We start from the raw sequence: 18442 nt of genomic DNA, 5'->3' as shown, positions 1-18442 counted from the left end.
GGAATTCTGAGTTTACATCTTGCAATTCTTACTTGGAAATAAGCTTCCATAAATAAGTGTAAATGTTGCAGAGTTCATCAATTATGAAACTAATTACTGACAGAAGAAAATGTTGTCATTATCCAGCTCAGTTTAGTTCAGGTTTTGTTCTTATCCAATAGAGTCAGTGCAGTCAAATCAATGACCATAATTACTTTATGCTTTATAACTTTATGCTGAGGTCTACCTGCAGTGCACCACCACAGGCCCCATATCATTCATCCTGGCCTGCGAGGACGCCCGCACAAACGACAGCAGGGGCAGAGTGTATTCCGGGACGCCCATGTCGGGCCACTGAGTGTAATGAAAGTGAAGCACTGTCCTCTCCTGACTGCGGCCCTTCTGTGAGCCCTGACGGGGGAAAAGACAGCAAAAAGTGTTGAAAACAGACAAGCTAACTAATAAAAAATATGTTCTAAGAACATTTTTCTAGCATTTCCATTAAGTCATGAAAACATTATTTCTGAATGTTTCCTGAACATTCAGAATGTCCCGTTTTAAAAACTTTGTTTTGCTAGCAACGTTAAAGGAATATTCTGTTTTATAATGTTACTTTTGAATGTTCTCTGAACAGTCTGCAACAAGTAGAAACGTTTAAAAAATGTCAGACAAAGATCCAACAAACCATTTCAGAAATAAAATGCTATATAAACGATGTATAAATAACTTTTTTGTGCTAATGTTTTTGGAATATAAGTAAAGAGCAGATAACTCTATTAACGATACTAGAAGAACATTTGTTCATAACTTGCCAGAACATTCTGAGAACGTTCTTTATTAGCTGGGAATATCCTCAAGGGTTTGTGGCATAGTTACTGACCTTCTTGACCTTAACGTTCCTCAAGGTGAAGGTCCTCTGCGTGAAGTAAGCAAGAGTTTTGGTGCTCTTCAGCGTGACTAGGAAGCATCCATAGTCCTCCTGATTCTCCAAGGGCCAATACTGATCACATTTTCTCTGTTTGACACACACACACACACACCATGTACATATAATTACAAATCTCATCTAACACCTTTTTTGTAATTTTATATCAAATTTTGCATGTATTTTATTACACTCCTAAAAGTAAGGTTTCTTTACTGGCATTGATGGTTCCACAAAGAACCTTTACCATCCATGGAACGTTCTTTATAGTAGAATAAGGTTCTTTAGGTTTTTAAAATGTTCTTCACACTAAGAAAAAAAAATGGTTGTTTGGAGAACTGTTTACTGAAAGGTTCTTTGGAGAACCAAAAACTTGCTTTGAAAACCCCCTTTTGAAACGCTTATTTTTAAGAGTGTATCCAAATGATCTAATCTAAGTGGGATAAAAGCATTACCCGGCCCTTCTCCACCAGGTTAGTGATCATGACAATCACACCCACGTTCTGCTCCCATATCATCTTCCAGAAATCTTCCAGACTGCCCTTCAGCGGACCCTGGGCGGCTATATATGCTTTCGGCTGATTGTAGCCCTAAAGATAATCATTACAATCAGACCATGATCATAATGACAGACCAATTGATAAACCAAACATCTGGCCATTTTGAGACTGCATCATCTGATTGTGTCCACTTTTCTAAAAGTAAACTACTGTTCAAAAATTTGGGATCAGTAAGAATTTAAAACTTTTTCTCAGGAAGGATGCATTATCAAAAAATCTAATTAATAAAATAATAATAAAAAGCGACAGTAAAGAAATTTATGATGTTACTAAAGATTTCTGTTTCATAGAAATGCTGTTCTCTTGAACTTTCCATGCATATGAATATGAGGTAGCACAACTGTTTACAACAATAATAAGAAAAGTTTCTTGAGAAGTAAATCAGCATATTAGAATGAAGGATCATGTGACACTGACGACTGGAGTAATGATGCTGAAAATTCAGCTTTACATCACACAAATTATATTGTACTACATATTCGAATAGAAAACTATTTTGAATTGTAATAAAATTTCACAATTTTAATGATTTTACTGTATTTTGGTGAGCAGAAGATGCTTAAAAAAACATTAAAAACTTACCGACCTCAAACTTTTGAATGGTAGTATATATACGGAATATTGGCCATCAGACATGTTGCTAAAACAATAATGTTTTATCATTACAGCATTTAAAATTTCCACTTACATCCACATAGTTGGCATTAATGTAGTCCCCTGTCTTTCCATCTTTTTCAGAGTTTTGCGAGAGTTTAACTCGACTGTGATCATCTGAGAGTACACAAAATCTTATTAGTCGTGTTTTTTTATTTATAAATGCATGTACACCTCATATTGTTATGGATGAGTGATATAACATCTCATACAGGCCAGGATGTTAATGTATCTGTTCTTGCTCTTATTGTCTGGATGGTTGGAGCTGTCCGTAGTGATGCCGATGTCTGCCGTACAGCCCTGAATCTCCTAGAAGAAACGTTTCATCCCGTCACTGACAAAATCATAACCATTACCAAACTATTACAGTTTATCATGCATACTAACCATGCAAAGAGCAACACTGACACATCAATACAATGAACAGAAGAATAACAACAATGCAAAAGAACAAGTGACAAGAAACAAAGGGAGATGTGTCTTACCTCGTAAGACTCTTTCAAGATCTAATAAGGGAGGGTGTGAGAATGCAGAAAAGCACAATGAAACTCCAGGACAAACAAAGAGGCACCAGTGCAGGTACATGAGGCACGTTTGCATGTGTTTTCATGCTACACACGGGTTTAGACTCTGTGTGGGTGTCCATGCAGACGTCTGTACATCACCCTTTACATGCTGCCCCGTTGCACTCATAATCATGAACTTATTTCATTAATGCACTATTTGATATGTTTATATTGCATAATAACCTGCAATGTTTAAGTTTACGTATTTAGAAATGTCAAAAAACTGAGTAAGAAGTGATCAAAATCACAAGTACCTCAAATTCTTTGGAGAATGTGTGATTTGTGTGAAGATCAGCAACGTGTTTTACGAATTCCTTTACGGGGAGAGCTTCATTGTCGTCTGCTGAAGAAAAAAAAAAAAGATTTAGAAACATAAATAATAAATGGCTAATAAGGCATGAAATTAATGAATGTCAAGACATGAAAATAAACAAATAATTAAAACTGATATTAAAACAAACAAAATTGATAAGGCATTAAATAAATGACACAATATGAAAATAATAAATAAATAAGGCATGAAATGAATTTAATAAAATATAATATTTTGATCGGAGTAGCTTTTGTTACCTGTAGGCAGAAGAAGAGGTGTTGATGGGGCCGATATGGCTCGGCCTGAAATGTTGTCCTCTACATAAAACTGTGCCGTTTGAAAGCACCTTCTGTAAGATACAGATGGAACATGAAAATTAAAAGCACATTAAAATGAGAGTAAAAAATGAGAGAGAATTTAATCCAAAACTCCCAAGTAACATGCACACACACAATACAGCAGTGAGAATTGTGAGGAATGTGCCTGATTGTCATGCTCCAAAACATTTATTGACATGATTTTTTTTCTTTTGATTTTGGGTTAAATGTGACCTGGACGTGTTCTCCTGAAAACTCGGGAAAGCATGTCTATGCACATGTAATCTGAAAGCAAACACTAACATACTGGCGTGTGTGTGAAGATCTTATACCTCCAGTAGATGAGAATCCCCACCAGCACCAGCAGACACAGGACAGTGAGAGTGGAAACCACAGCCAGAGGAACAACCGTCCTCTTCTCCTTCTCTGTGCCTCCCACCATCCCGACACGAGACTCCGGACTGCTGTTACTCGCCTCTGATCAGGGAAACAGGAGCAATGATCTCATTGATAAACACATTATTCGTTACATTAGTCAAGTCAAGTCAAGTCACCTTTATTTATATAGCACTTTTAACAATACAGATTGTGTCAAAGCACTTAAGAGTATCATTACACAGTATTCGGCACATTCAAGGAGCTACAAAAACACAACCAAATAATCTAACTGCTAGCTCCTCAGGAGTTGTAAAAGCATTTAATGTGCTTCACCTCAATAAAAACCACACTGCAATATTTTCCAATCTTAAATCATTTTGCTAATCTGTGTACTGCAAAAAATATTTTTGTCTTGTTTTTCAGTGAAATATCTAAACATTCTTAAATCAAGATACATTTACTTGAGAAGCAAAATTATATAAAGAATTAAAAATCTAAATTAAGTGACTTTATAATTAAAAAACATAAGTCAATGAAGAATATCTGCCAGTGTGCACAAAAGAAAAATAAAATTTGTTTTCCTATAAATTAAGTTAGAATATGTTACCCCATTTTCCCATTATTATATATTTATTCTTGTTTTATGTATAAACCAATTTTAATATTTTAAATTAAGTTTTTATTTTTTATTTTGCATTTAAATTTTTATTTTAAGTATTATTATGTATTTTTGTCATTTTTATTAGTTGTTTTAAAATATGCCTGTTTATTTTTATTTTTTATTTAATGTATTTATTGTTGTTATTTTAGTACATCAAGTTAAACCAAGTAAAAATGAGAAATATTGTCTTGCTGAAACTAGCTAAGTTAATGTTTATTTAAGTTATTTAGGTTTACGTTTTATTTTTATTTAGTTTTGGTTCATTATAAAAACCCTGATAAGATCTCAGTTTATTTTTATAAATAAAAATATATAATATAAAACAACTTATAACCTTAAAACAAGACTTATAACCTTTTGCTTCTCAAGTAAATTCATTTTGATTTAAGAGGTCAAAACTACTACAAAAATATTTTTTTTTGCAGTGTCATTGCCATTTTTGTGAATCAAACCTCAGTGAAATTATCAAGAATTACACAAGAAGTCATGTTTTTCACTCTCCGAATGCCGTTTTTACATCACGTGCAAGTTTTACCTGCGCTCTGGTCTTCCTCTGACTCTCGGAGAGTGAGTTGAGGAATTACGAGCTGTATGGGAATATCATCACTCTGAGAGCTCACTGACCCTCCTTGACCAGAGCCAGAGTCAGACTCAGCTGACCAGGTCACCCATGAAAGAAATGCCCGGTTCTCTGGCTCTCTGGTGGTGGCCGCCTCTCGCTCGCTCTCAAAGTAGAAAGTAGAGGACAGTCCCTCTCGGTTTTCATCTTCAGATCTACCGCTCAAGCTCAGACGGGAGTCTCTGAGAGCCGAAAGGGTTTGGTCGAGCTCCCATTCCCGGTCGAGCTCCTCCAGGAAGATTGCGGACCCCGATCCACTGAACTCTCCTGAAGAAGGAAGCTGAGCAGAGCCCTCCTCCAAAAGAGTAGTTGAGGATTCATAGAGATTTGAGGCTTCGTGAACCATTGATACCCTTTGATTATTGAACGATGTGTCTGTAACAAACACCTCTGGAGAGTTAAGACTCTGCTAAAGAGCCATTTATGGCTGAGGATAGAAGCGCTTGGAAGTATCAAAACCAGCAAAAGTAATGTACATTTATTTTGCAGTACCTAAAGCCACCACCAAGGGGGCGCCATCACCATGCGCAAGATAAAGAAGCACAGGAGCAAGAGAAGAACCACCACCGCGTTCGATATCTGAAGAGTGAGCAAACCAGCCGAGAAGAGAGAGTCCAGCAGGTGCATTAAAATCTTGAGGATTTGTGGCACAAGACGGCAATTCAGTTTTTATTCAATATATACGGTAACAATTGCACTACCAGTGTTTCTGATAGCTTAAAAGGATAGTTCATGCATGACCTGTATAACCTGTGTGAGTTTCTTTCTTATGCCGAACACAAAATAAGATATTTTCAAGAATGTTGGTAGCCAAAAGTTTGACGGTAGCCATTGACTTCCATAGTATTTTAAGTCATACTATAGAAGTCAATGGCTACCGTCAACTGTTTGGTTGCCAACATTCTTCAAATGATCTTTTGTGTTCGGCAAAAGAAAGAAACTCATACAAGTTTAGATCAACTTGAGGGTGAGTAAATGATGACAGAAGTTTAGTTTTTGGGTGAACTGTCCCTTTAAAACAGTGATTCAAAACCAGGAGTTGCAGATTCAGAAAGGCAGTTTAAACCTGTACTTTTTTGTTACCTATATGAGATTGCATTTGCTCGCAGGTGATAATTCTACATACATACTTGTTGAGCTTTACTAGTTAAATTCCACCATAAAAAAAGTGACTTTACATTTGCAAAATGTCTCGTTTGCGTTTCATCTTGAAATAAATTCGCCATTAGAGAAAGTTTAGAACTCTAGACCTGTCAAAACTTATGAAAACAAGAAGATTTAATGAGATTAAGAGAATTGTCCTACCCTCAGTATCAATGGTTTGTAGCTTAAAAATTAATTATAGTAATTCTGGTAATACTACATGATATCAAAATGAATGCGTTTCTGGTTTTCCCTTTGTGAAAAGAAGTGCACTTAATTGAATCTGTTGTAGTGTACTTCAAATCTTTTAAAGAACTTGTAGTTGCACATTACATAATATTAATTAAATAAAAGGCCGTTTAAGTGCATTTAAATTAAGTACACTTTCATGACTCTCTTAACACACTTTTTAAAAGTTTTAATTTTAAGTATATTTTAAATCATTATGGCCTGGTTTCACAGACAGACCTTAAACTAAACCAGGATTAGGCCATAGTTCAATTAGGACATTTAAGTAATTTTTATAAACATACTTAGAAAAAAACATGACTGGTGTGCATCTTGAGGCAAAACAAGGCGCTGTTACATTTTAAGATCAGTCAGTGCAAGTTTCTTTCAGTTTAAACAGCTCAGATTTAGATTTTAGTCTAGGACTAGGCTTAAGCCTTGTCTGTGAAACCGGAGGTATATGTCTTTTGTCATGCTTTAAAGTAGTAGGCTACTTATTTTGATGCATTAACTAACATACTAAAGCACATGTAAAGTATTTGATTATAATTTGAACTGTAGTGTGCCATTTAGTATTCAATTAAGTGCACACTTATGGATTATGAAGTAATTATGAAATTACATATACTTAAGTCCTACTTAAACGTGTCAAAAAGGCACTCTAACTCTAATAGCATTTCAATTAAATTGAACTATTAAAAAAAATGAACTGCAAATAACACGCAATACATTCAGTTGACACTTACGTATAGATTATTCTGGTATTAAGCACTCCAACACTTCAGTATTCTAAAGTGTACTTCTTTTTCACAAGGGTGATGTTAATGAAGCAGTTCTTCAGATGAATAAAGTTGGGAAACACTGTAATCACTAAACTACCCAAGTACTACTGCTAGTCATTTCCAGTGTGTACATTTCCCTGCAAGCAAGCAAGCATTTAGTGAGGTTTTGATTGAGCAAACACCCAAAAAAGCCAGTCTTACCATTAAACAGGGGCTGAGTGGTCTGAGAAGTGATCTTCATAGACGCTGATATGGCTGATCCAGCGCTGGCAGTGCTAGCATTAGCTGCTGCGGTTGTGTCTAATACAGGTTTAGTGGTGGTGCTTGACGTTTGGGCCATCGTGGTTGAGGTTTCTTGATCTTGAGCTGGTGTGGTTTTTGTGGTGCTGTCCTCATAGTAGACGTCTGTGACCAGCATGTTGCTGTGAGGAAGCAGGCCGCTGTCCTCTGGAAGGAGTCTGTTCAGTGGCCGCCTGGTCTCATTTCTGCTCTTGTTTTGGTCAGGTGACCATGATAGTGAAGCCTCCTCTGTCATCTTCCGGCGGACTGTAATAGGGGTCGTTCTGACCACAGGGAAGAGGAAGCCTGGTTGGTCCGTTGCCGTGGTGATGGAGATGGAACTTCCGGAATCACGGATGATGTTTCGGCCGGGCGGAGATTTGGAAGCAGGTGGAGATGTTTCCTGAAAACAAAACACGTCATGATTCTCATGATTCATTCATTTATGATTTTGTTTCTGAATGTAGATAATAAATTCTCACCTCATTATATTCCTCTGATTCTGTTAACTCGCCAAAGGGATCGGCCTCATTTACTTCAGGATCAAAGAAATATTGGTAAATTACTTCAAAGAAATTAGTATTCATGCTATATAAAAGGATGAATAACACCAAAAATCAGTGTCATATTTTAACCCAAAACCAGAAAATTAATTAAAAAAAAAATAATTACCAGATGCAATAATAATAATATTATAATAGTCACCATTTATTGTAACCAGACATAAATAATCGATAAATTCTGTCCACAAATACTACCATGATAAATACTAATATAAAAATAATAATAAATTATTATTATATTAATACATAAATTCTGTAAACAAATACTGCCATGATGAATACTTATTAATAATATCAATTGTTTGTTTATTTATTTATTATTATTACTGGATGCTTATTTAAGGCACATTTGTAAAGTAAAATTCTAACATAAAATATTAAATAATCAATACTTAATATTTTCCATTATGGAAATAATACAAGATTATTAATATAGAAAGATTTTTTCATCATTCATGTTATTGTACATGCACCTAACTATAAATAATTGTCATAAACATTCTTAATTGCCCTAAAATATGTTTTGATTTTGGTGTATAATATGACCCAGACATTTATGATACCAGAGATTACCAGGGTCTTCGAGAGGCATGTCCACAATAACCCGGTCACTAATTTTTCCCGTCAAGCCATTGGTGCAGAGCGCCACCACCTGGACAACATAGCTACTGTTCGCCAGCAGATGATGGATAATGGCCCCCTGGAAAAACAAGAAAATATTTTACCATAACACCTGCTTCTAAGCATCAGGACCAGTGTAACATTGAACTATCAGCGATCATTTTACAGCGCTGAGTGAAATGTCCCTACTGTACTTCACTCATCACAGTTATATTAATCACGGCTGAAGTCTAAAAGCGCTCACCACATCCTGGTCTCCGTCTGTGAGATACTGCTGTTTTGGTGGATCTCTACCTTGCAGCCTCTGGTAGGTGACGGAGTAGCGCTCAATGGTGGTGTCATAGACGGCCCGTGGCCTTTCCCACGTCACCACCATACCCGTGTAGTTCTGAGAGTCAGCCTGCACGTTCTGCGGTTCAGAGCTGCACACTGAACACAGCACGAGATACAAATTAATGGCAAAATTAAGTTGTGTACAGAGAGAAGTGTGTACAGTTTCATTACAATAATAGAAAAATTATTTATTCATAATAGTAACAATAATTATATAATTAATAAACAGTATAGTTGCATTTTGTAAAACATAATATCATTAAATAATATTAAATTAAAATAATAAAATAAAAACAAGGAAAGTGAATATAGTAAAAAATGATTAAAGATTATAGTAAAATTTGGACAAAACATTTTCATAATATTTATCCAAATATTTTTTTAATAAAATAAAAAAAATACACATTTTTATTTTTTTCATAAAACATAAATAGGATCACTGAAAATATAAATCAATAAACAAAATATATAAAGAAGATTTTAAAAAGTATAACTATATTTTGTAAAAAAAAAACATTTTTAAAAAATTGCATTTAAAAAAACTAAGCAATTTTAAATTTTAAGAAAGTCATCTCTAGCCTAATTTCTTGGGAAGGAAAGCAAGATTAAGCAATAAGATACTAGACTGTGTTATATTGTGAATATTCAGAGGGAGAGCCTGAGAGAATATCATGTTATTGCAGAACAGTTTTTTCTAATAAGGAGCCGTGACTTCAGTAGAATAGCAATAACGTCTAAAACTGCTTCTCAATCAGCTCTGTTTCAAACAGAATTGGTGCATTTGTTTTCTTGGAAAAGCGCCAAAGTAGGGTTACCTAGCAACACGCACTCGCTGCAGGGTTTTAAAAAGCACAACGCATGTGTGCACGGTCAGAGGAGGAGGTTTGACCTCTCGCTCCTCTCTGATCATTATTTTGTACAGTGTGTGTGTGTGTGTGTGTGTGTGTGTGTGTGTGTGTGTGGTTTACATACTGGGTGCGGGAACTTCCTCTGTGCCGGTGTAGGACGAGAACACTTGTCCCATGAACTGCTGCTGTTGTTCTCTGTAGTTGTTCTGCAGGTAATCGGTCAGCATGACGTATCCTGCCTGCTGTATGGTCATCACCTCACAGAACACCTCCAGCTACAAACACACAACAAAACACAGGTGATGACCATGAGACGATCCAGATCAGACTTTGCTTTCCGTTTCATTTCAATAATAGAAACTTAAATAAGAATATAGAAAATAATAATAATAATAATAATAATAATAATAATAGGTATTATTATTATTATTATTATTATAGTATAGTTACATTTCATTAAATATTTTAATAATAAATAAAAATAAAATACATAAACTTTTATTTTTTCATACAACAATAGGATCATTATAAATAATAAAAACACTCCATACAATATACATATAAAATACATTAAATATACATAATTTAGTAGAATGTGTTAAAAGTATAAAATATTTTAAAATAATATTATGAACAAAAACTATTTTTATTTTTTTCATGAAACATTGAAAAGGTAATCAAGAAACATAAAATGTATAAAGACAAAAATTGTTAAATTAATTAAATAGTTACATTTAGTAAAAATAGTTTTAGTAATATATATTAAACAAAAAATATTGCTTTTATTTTTCAGAAAATATAAGATCAATGAAAATATAATCAATAAACCAAATATATAAAGAATTTTTTAAAAATTCATTAAAAAGTATAATTATATATTTAAATAAAATTAAATAAAAAAATTATTTTGCATAATACATAGATACGATATTAGAAAATAAATAAACAAATTACACAAAAGAAAATAATCAAATACATAAAGAACAATGTACAGTTAGCTAATCATTATGGCCAAATGCACACTTATTTTTGGATGATGACTGCCTGACTAATAAATAATCTCACTAGTTAGTTTAGTTTAGCTATAGTAACTGATGGCGCAGTGGATAAGACACATGCCTTTGGTGTGAGAGACCCGGGTTCGAATCCACTGTGAGACACCAATGTGTCCCTGAGCAAGACACTTAACCCCTAGTTGCTCCAGAGGCGTGCGACCTCTGACATATATAGCAATTGTAAGTCGCTTTGGATAAAAGCGTCAGCTAAATGAATAAATGTAAATGTATAGTAACTAGTGAGTTAGTATAGCCAATCAATCAATCAATAAATATTGATTTTCTTGTGCAAGAAGAGCATTATACAACAAATATCATTACACAAAAATAAAACACCAAGTATCAAAATAGTATCGCTTGCATAAAGCATTACTAACAAGTTAATTTATTTATATTTTGTTTATATTGATTGCATTCAAATCCAGATAAATGAGTGTGAACAGCGTTATATGCATGAGTGAATTTATGCAGTTGCGGGTCAGTAATGGGATCAGGCGACACAATGAACCGGCGCTGAAGTTTCATCAGCTTTATTTCAGCATGCCTGTACTTCGCACACATCAAAATTTCATGCTTAAGAAACAGTCTGTGCTTAAAGTGGATCAGGCATAGGGGCAAAGAAAAAATAGCAACACACCCGCATGACAAAAAACCTCCTCGCATCTGAAAACTGAGCTTTAAAGTGCAGCTGGATGAGAGAGGCAAAGTTGCGTCGCTGACATCCAGGGCTTATCTCTGATCCACACGTCAGGCTGTGGCCAGCTGAAATATTAATGCACGCCTCCGTTTGCTTGAGAATAGCTTTAAGGGGCTGTCAGGGATGAACTCACCATGCTACATTTTTAGGAGAGGGGTTTCTCTCTCTCTCACACACACACACACACACAATAATGCCAGCGGCTGCAATACTGACCCCAAACTCTTCTCACTGGCCTGATCTTCAAGAGATAAATTTGTCTTTTTCAGGCTGATGATGTGGTACACATAAAACATTACTAATAAATATAGCTGCAAGCAGCAGTTAAGGGGCCAAGAGGACAACAGAGGCACAATGAGGAGCTAAGCATGACACAGAGCAACAGACCAACCACAAAAATTAGTAGCCAAAACAAGGTTTGCTTCAATGTGCCAAAGCTTTGCAAAACTACAGCCTCAGATCCATTTTGGCATCATGACATCAAATATGGACAAATTTTGAATTATAAAAGATTGGTTTGATCTATCATAACGCTTTTAATAACTTTTAGCCAGCACGGTCTGAAGATAATCCAAGCAAATTTCAACAAACTGTCTAGTACGAGTTTGAAAATGTAGGTTTGTCGAAAAAAAAAGAATCATGTTTTCAGCCCTTATGGTTTAAAAGTTATTAGCATAAACGTGAGTGCAAATCGTATTGAGCGAAGGAATCTGAATCACAAATTTTTGCGCTTATGGTTCAAGTGTTATTAGCATAAACATGAGTGCAAATTTGAGCTGCTGGTGGCGCTACAGGGTTTAGTTAAAGACTCATTAATATCCAGGCTGTCCACTATTTGTGAGCCGAATTTCATAACTTTCTCGCAAGCTGTTCTGTGGGTTTCCATAAACTCAATAGCGGAAGAGAATCAGAATGAGCTTTTGCCAGGTATGTAAGAGGGAGAAGAAGCAGAAGCTGAAGAAGAAAATACAGCCTCAGACCCAGTTTGGTTTGATCTATTAAATAGCTTTTAATAACTTTTTGTCTGAAGATGATCTGAGCCAATTTTGGTGAAAATCTGACAAGCACATTTTGGTGAAAACTCCGTTTTGTTTCTGTGTTTGAGAATTTTCAAAAGCATGAGTTCAAATTTGAGCTGATGGTGGCGCTAGGGAGTTTGAGTTAGAGACTCCAAATTTGTTGTGGTTAATGTTCAGACTGTTCTTTATCTATGTGCCAAATTTCATAACTTTCCCGCAAGCGGTTCTATGGGATGCCACAGACTCTTCAGAAGCAGAAGTGGAAGAAGAACAGATGTCCTGACCTGTGTTTCTGAGATGGCCACTGTGTTTTTAAACACGATCCACTCCACGTTCTCGGAGCAGGGCGGCGCGGTGAGCGAGCCGTTGTACATGAAGTATTTTTCAGTGGACTGTGGAAGCAGAGCCAGCAGAGAAAACGCTTCCAGAGGGCTGCTTTTACCTTCAATACAAGCATGTTTGTGTTTTTGTTATTGCAATTTGAAATAATGAAAAGCTTTGTGGATGTAATTAAAAAAAAAACGGATTTACCAAATCGGCTCACGCTGTTTACCCCTTCAATGATGGCTGCATAGTCCTGGTTGTCTTCAATGCTGGCCTAAGAAACAGACCAAACTTAGGTCATTATGATAAAAGGGTTGCAGATATGAGTTAATATTCAGATGTGTTTGTGTGTGTTTGATGGTCACAGGATGAAAATGTCACCTCGAAAAGGACAGCGACAGCAGTAACCTTTCCTCCGCTACTTATCGCCTCGTCTATGGATTCAAACTCCTCGTCATCAAAACAATAGATCTGCATCTGTGTGAGAGAGACAACTTCAATCTATTTCATTTTTAGCATAATTTGGCTTAAAGTCAACTTAAAATCATAAAATCACATTTCACCTAATTTACCCTTTTATTTATTTATTTTTTGCTGGAAATTCAATGAATGTAAGATATTTAATTTCTGTTTCATTATGTTTAATTACATATCCCAGTAATGAGATATATTAAGGAAGGTTCTTTATTTATAAGGAAGATTATAAATTATTATTATTATTTTTTTTTTAATAAAAATATGAAATTCATTTTTATTTATTTTTTGGAATGGAAGGTACTGATATTGATATCAATACCTTCCATTCATTCCAATATATCAATATCAGTACCTTCCATTCCAAAAAAAATAAAAAATAGAATTTCATATTTTTATTTAAAAAAATAAATAATAATAATAATTTATAATCTTCCTTATAAATAAAGAACCTTCCTTAATATAGCTCATTACTGGGATATGTAATTAAACATCAATACCTTCCATTCATTCCAATATGTTTAATTACATATCCCAGTAATGATAATACAAAAATTAATAAAAAAATAATAAAATAAAATAAAATATTTACGCTGAAAATTCAATTTATATATATTTTTTTTTATTAGTCTATCCATATTAAATACTTGGAATGGAAGATATTTAATTTATGTTGATCATCTTTTGCATTAATGAGTAAATTGATCATATTTACTCAATGTATTTATTCATTAATTTATTTATTAGTTATTTATTTATTTGGAATTTTTATAGATACAGTGTCACAGAGGTAAATAATAATAATAATTCCAAAATTCAAACATTAAATACTATTAAATTCCTCCCAGAATATGTTCCACTGAATACTGTTACACTTATGATTATGTCACATTATTATGGATGTTAAATACATTGTTGAATGCATTGCCATCATTATCTTCAACATTACAGAGAGTGATTTATGGCGATTTAGATGTGAGGTGAACTTTACCTCCAGGGGGAACCTGTTTCCGTCGAGACTGTGTTCAGATCCGTCTGAAGTGGCGTTACATCGGCCCCAATGGAACGTGATCCTGCCCACTTTAAACCTGGATCTGAGCCCACCTCCGCTTATGAAGTACTGACCGTTCAGACTGATTGCCACTGAGAAACACGATACACACACACACACAAACTCAAGGACCGCTTGACGCGTAATTGTGTTCTTCATTCAGCACGCCTATTGCTCATATTTCATCTTTCATCTCTGATAAGAGATTAATTTTAAGCTTTGCCTTTTGTGCTGGAATAATCCTCTCACAGTGTCAAATCAGAACAAAAGATTCAGCGCCAGCTTTTCTTCTGTGCTCTTGTAAAAGCACAGACCCTCTAAAAGATCACCAGCTGCCATTCACAGGTATGAGAAAGAAAAAACCAGTAGATTTGATTCTTCAGCAGCTCCATTAGTCTGCCAGTGATTAATCTCAGGTTGTAATTGCATTCATCGCAGGCCATCGCTCTGGGGAGTTAATATGTCAGTGTAATTTCACTGAGTGCTGGTTAAAAGAGGGAATTCAAATGCCAGACACGTATGCACTTCATCACATATGGAAACAGCACAGACCTGTTTTGCCATCGTTGGTGATGGTGGTGGATTCGGTGGTCTGTTGGTCCCAATTCTCCAGCTGCAGGTTCTGGTACTGAACCCTGACCTGCGTGAACTCCTCACTGATGTCAATGGGAGACTGTCTGGCATTGCCACACACCGGATATTTCTTTGCCCAGTGCTTCTGGGTCCCTGTGAAGAATAAGGGTGATTAATCTAATTTTAATAAAAGCAGACACTTTTATCCAAAGCAACTTACAAAAGCAATTTGTCAGACATCAGTCCTGCAGCAAATCAGGTAAAGATATGCTGTGCTAATTAATGCACCAAATATTGACCTGAATTAATATTGATTTTTAGGTCAATTTATGTGAACGTATAAGGCGAAAGTTTTATAACTAGTATATATTTCTGCCTTGAAACCTTTTAAATAGTTTTTTTGTTTATTTATTCATTTAAATAGTCCTGTGATGTGACTATTTTAATATATTTTAATAATAAAAAAAATAAAATAAAAAATATATAGTAAATATTTATAAAAGCAGAAATATTGCATATAGTCTCTCAGTTACTATGAGATCAAAACTGCATGTAGAATAAATATACAATAAATATAAAAAGTAGTTTTACGAAATACAAAAAAGAGCAACTATCCACAAAAACTACTTTAATATTTTATAAATATTAAATAGTATTCATAATATTATTATATTAATATTAATATATATTAATGTTCATTTAAAAAAATATTTTAAATGTTTATATTATTTTAAACATTTATTACACATTTTTAAATAATAGAATAGAATAGAATAGAATAGAATAAGAGCAGCTATCCACAAAAAAAAAAAAAAAGAAAAAAAAAACTTATCTGATGGTGAAGACTCTAATACAAAATAATAAAAAATTTAATAAAAATAATTTGTATTATATATATTTAAATAATACATTAATATATAAATATAATGTTATATAATATGAATATTATATTTTTTATAATTTATGTAAAATAATACCAAGATATATTTAAATATTAAACAAACACACAAACATTTTTGTATTTAAATCTGTTTTAATTTTTCACATTTAAAAAAAAAAAAAAAAAGTATCTCCATATAGCTTTTCAGTTAATATGAGATCATAACTGCCATGATGATAATTGTACAAGAACAAAAATGTTGGTTGACGTAGTTTTAGATAAAAACGTTGCATGTCAACTACCCTTTTATTCAAATTTTAAGCTTTAGGCTTTTCTGCATTATATTTCTAATAAAGAGACAAAAAGCTATAGTTAATATCTTAACATTTATTTTATGTATTTTATTAAAGCATAGACTATGTCTTGGATTCAGTGCTTTTTCTAAAACACTGTGGTTCAAATTTGGGTTTTGACATTTTCTTGATCCCCTTCTATTTAAAATTCCCTGATATCTCTATTGTACACTACTAATAAAAAGGCCAAAAATGTAAACCAATGGCATATGGCAGCAAACTGAAGCACATGGTTTGGCATATGAAGAGTCAGTGCTGATCAGAGCAGAATAATGCCACTTGCAGTGGTGTTGAACACATAAACCGAGCGCTATGATATATCACACTGACTTCAGCAGATGATAAACTCACAGAGCAGATGGCAACGGGTCACACATCACTGAACAAACACACACACAAACACAAACACAGCGGATTAAAAGTGTCCTCGAGGACGTGTCTTTAAGACGCTAGATCTGAATTATCAGCTCTAATGTTCCTTAGCAGGACGATTAGCGTGTATATTTTCACTTTCAGCTCCTGGGTGGCAATTCTTCACCCTCTTAAGCGACAACATAATTAATACATCCCTAACAGGCTATACAGGATCACGTCCGCCATGTGAGGACAGCAAAACCACATCCGCGAGCTACTTTATATCGACAAACTTCGGCCGTTAGCCTGATTGATGGATCCACATTCAACAGAAAAACAGTGTTTTGAGCTATGAGTCTGTCAGGATACAGCGGTGCTCATCTGGATCCAGCAGACACACGATATGGCAAGCTGTGTTAACATTTAATCCTTAAAATGTACAAGCATCTCTTTTCACACCACTAGTACTTATTTTTTAATGACTAGTGTCTTTGCCATTAAGGACTAACGCTTATTTTTAGCTACTGGTGCTAATTCGTTAGCTGCTTATTCTTTAGCTCCTAGCATTTATTCATTAGCTACTAGCGCTTATAGCTACTGATGCTTATTTAGCTACTGGCGCTTATTCATTAATTACAAGCACTTATTCTTTGCCTACTGATGCTTAGTCTTTAGCTACTGACGTGGCGCTTATACTTTAGCTACTGATGCTTATTCATTAGCTACTGACACTTATTTAGTTGGTGACGTTTATTTTTAGCTACTGATGCTTAGTCATTAACTACAAGTGATTTAGCTACTGATGCTTATTCTTTAGCTACTAGTGATTCTTCATTAGTGACTAGTGCTAAGCTACTAGTGCATATTCTTTAGCTACTAATGTTTATTTATCCCTTATGATAATTAATCATGGTTTTATTATAGTAAAAGTGTAGTAACCATGTTTTTTTTGGCGGATTGATTATCACTTGTATAACCACATTTTTACAACAAATACCATGGTTAAACTATGGTTAGTGTAGCAAAACCCTGGTTAATTTGTGGTTACCATGGTTTAACCACAATCACCATGTTTTATTATTTTTTTTATTTGTAGTAAAGCCATGGTTACTTTTCTTACGGGATTAGCTACTAGTGCTCATTCTTTAGACACTAGCGCTTATCTTTCCAATTCCTTATTCATTAGCTACTAGTGATTATTCTTTAGCTATTAGCACTTATTCATTAGCTACTAATGCTTTGGTTCTAGTAACGGTTTGCAAAACTTCAGACATTAGATACCAGTACGTATTCAATATGATACTACAACTTTTGTTATTAGCATGAAAAAGCATACTTCAACATTTTGGGGATTAAAACGGCTTGCCACATGCACACACACATATATGGATATGCTGTAATCAAAGAGAAGCGCTGCTGCTATGGTAACCGCTAGTCTGCGGATGTGGCATAAACGCAGAGCCTGAAGTAATTCCAACAATTTTGAGACCTTTGGGCTGCTCTGACATTTTGAATATTTCTGTTTTTCTAACAGCATGTAAGGTCTGATCGCTCACGAGCGAAGGCTGCAATAACAGGTAGGATGCTCTTTGGCCTTTGAAGCGATCCGCAGTATTATGGTGCATGGGAACGAACGTGAGCACAGACGGGAATGGTTATTGCAGATTCCTCCCCCTCCATAATGACACCCTGATCCACACCGACATTCAGTCTGATTACACCAGCCAATTATCCACAACAGTTTCCACAAAAGGAGAGGAGAGCAAAGGAGAAGTCGAGCTAACAACCCGTGTGAATGTCTGTGGACTCATAAAGGAGCAGCTATTCATAAAAACACACACCTTCTCTGATGGTCAAAAATTGAATAAGCATGCTACAATATAATAATCAATA

General features: G+C 34.6%; 1 protein-coding gene across 1 annotated transcript in view; it reads right to left on the bottom strand.

Annotated features, from left to right (window-relative positions):
- The window catches only part of LOC306861903 (receptor-type tyrosine-protein phosphatase gamma-like), a 41203-nt gene that overhangs the window by 6515 nt on the left and 16246 nt on the right, over positions 1-18442 (bottom strand). Inside the window, exons 3-20 of the mRNA XM_079404385.1 lie at positions 14942-15115; positions 14330-14481; positions 13246-13341; positions 13072-13138; positions 12825-12982; positions 9894-10044; positions 8833-9017; positions 8541-8667; positions 7887-7939; positions 7327-7807; positions 3647-3791; positions 3255-3346; positions 2939-3027; positions 2331-2427; positions 2153-2235; positions 1360-1494; positions 860-994; positions 227-390 (exon numbers count right to left, since the gene is read on the bottom strand). Coding sequence (XP_079260511.1) covers positions 227-390; positions 860-994; positions 1360-1494; positions 2153-2235; positions 2331-2427; positions 2939-3027; positions 3255-3346; positions 3647-3791; positions 7327-7807; positions 7887-7939; positions 8541-8667; positions 8833-9017; positions 9894-10044; positions 12825-12982; positions 13072-13138; positions 13246-13341; positions 14330-14481; positions 14942-15115 — 2584 coding nt within the window. The remainder of the gene's footprint in view (positions 1-226; positions 391-859; positions 995-1359; positions 1495-2152; positions 2236-2330; positions 2428-2938; positions 3028-3254; positions 3347-3646; positions 3792-7326; positions 7808-7886; positions 7940-8540; positions 8668-8832; positions 9018-9893; positions 10045-12824; positions 12983-13071; positions 13139-13245; positions 13342-14329; positions 14482-14941; positions 15116-18442) is intronic.

This window comes from Barbus barbus (assembly GCF_936440315.1).
Source record: "Barbus barbus genome assembly, chromosome: 42".
Classification (NCBI taxonomy): domain Eukaryota; kingdom Metazoa; phylum Chordata; class Actinopteri; order Cypriniformes; family Cyprinidae; genus Barbus; species Barbus barbus.
This window is presented reverse-complemented; position numbering and strand designations above follow the sequence as displayed.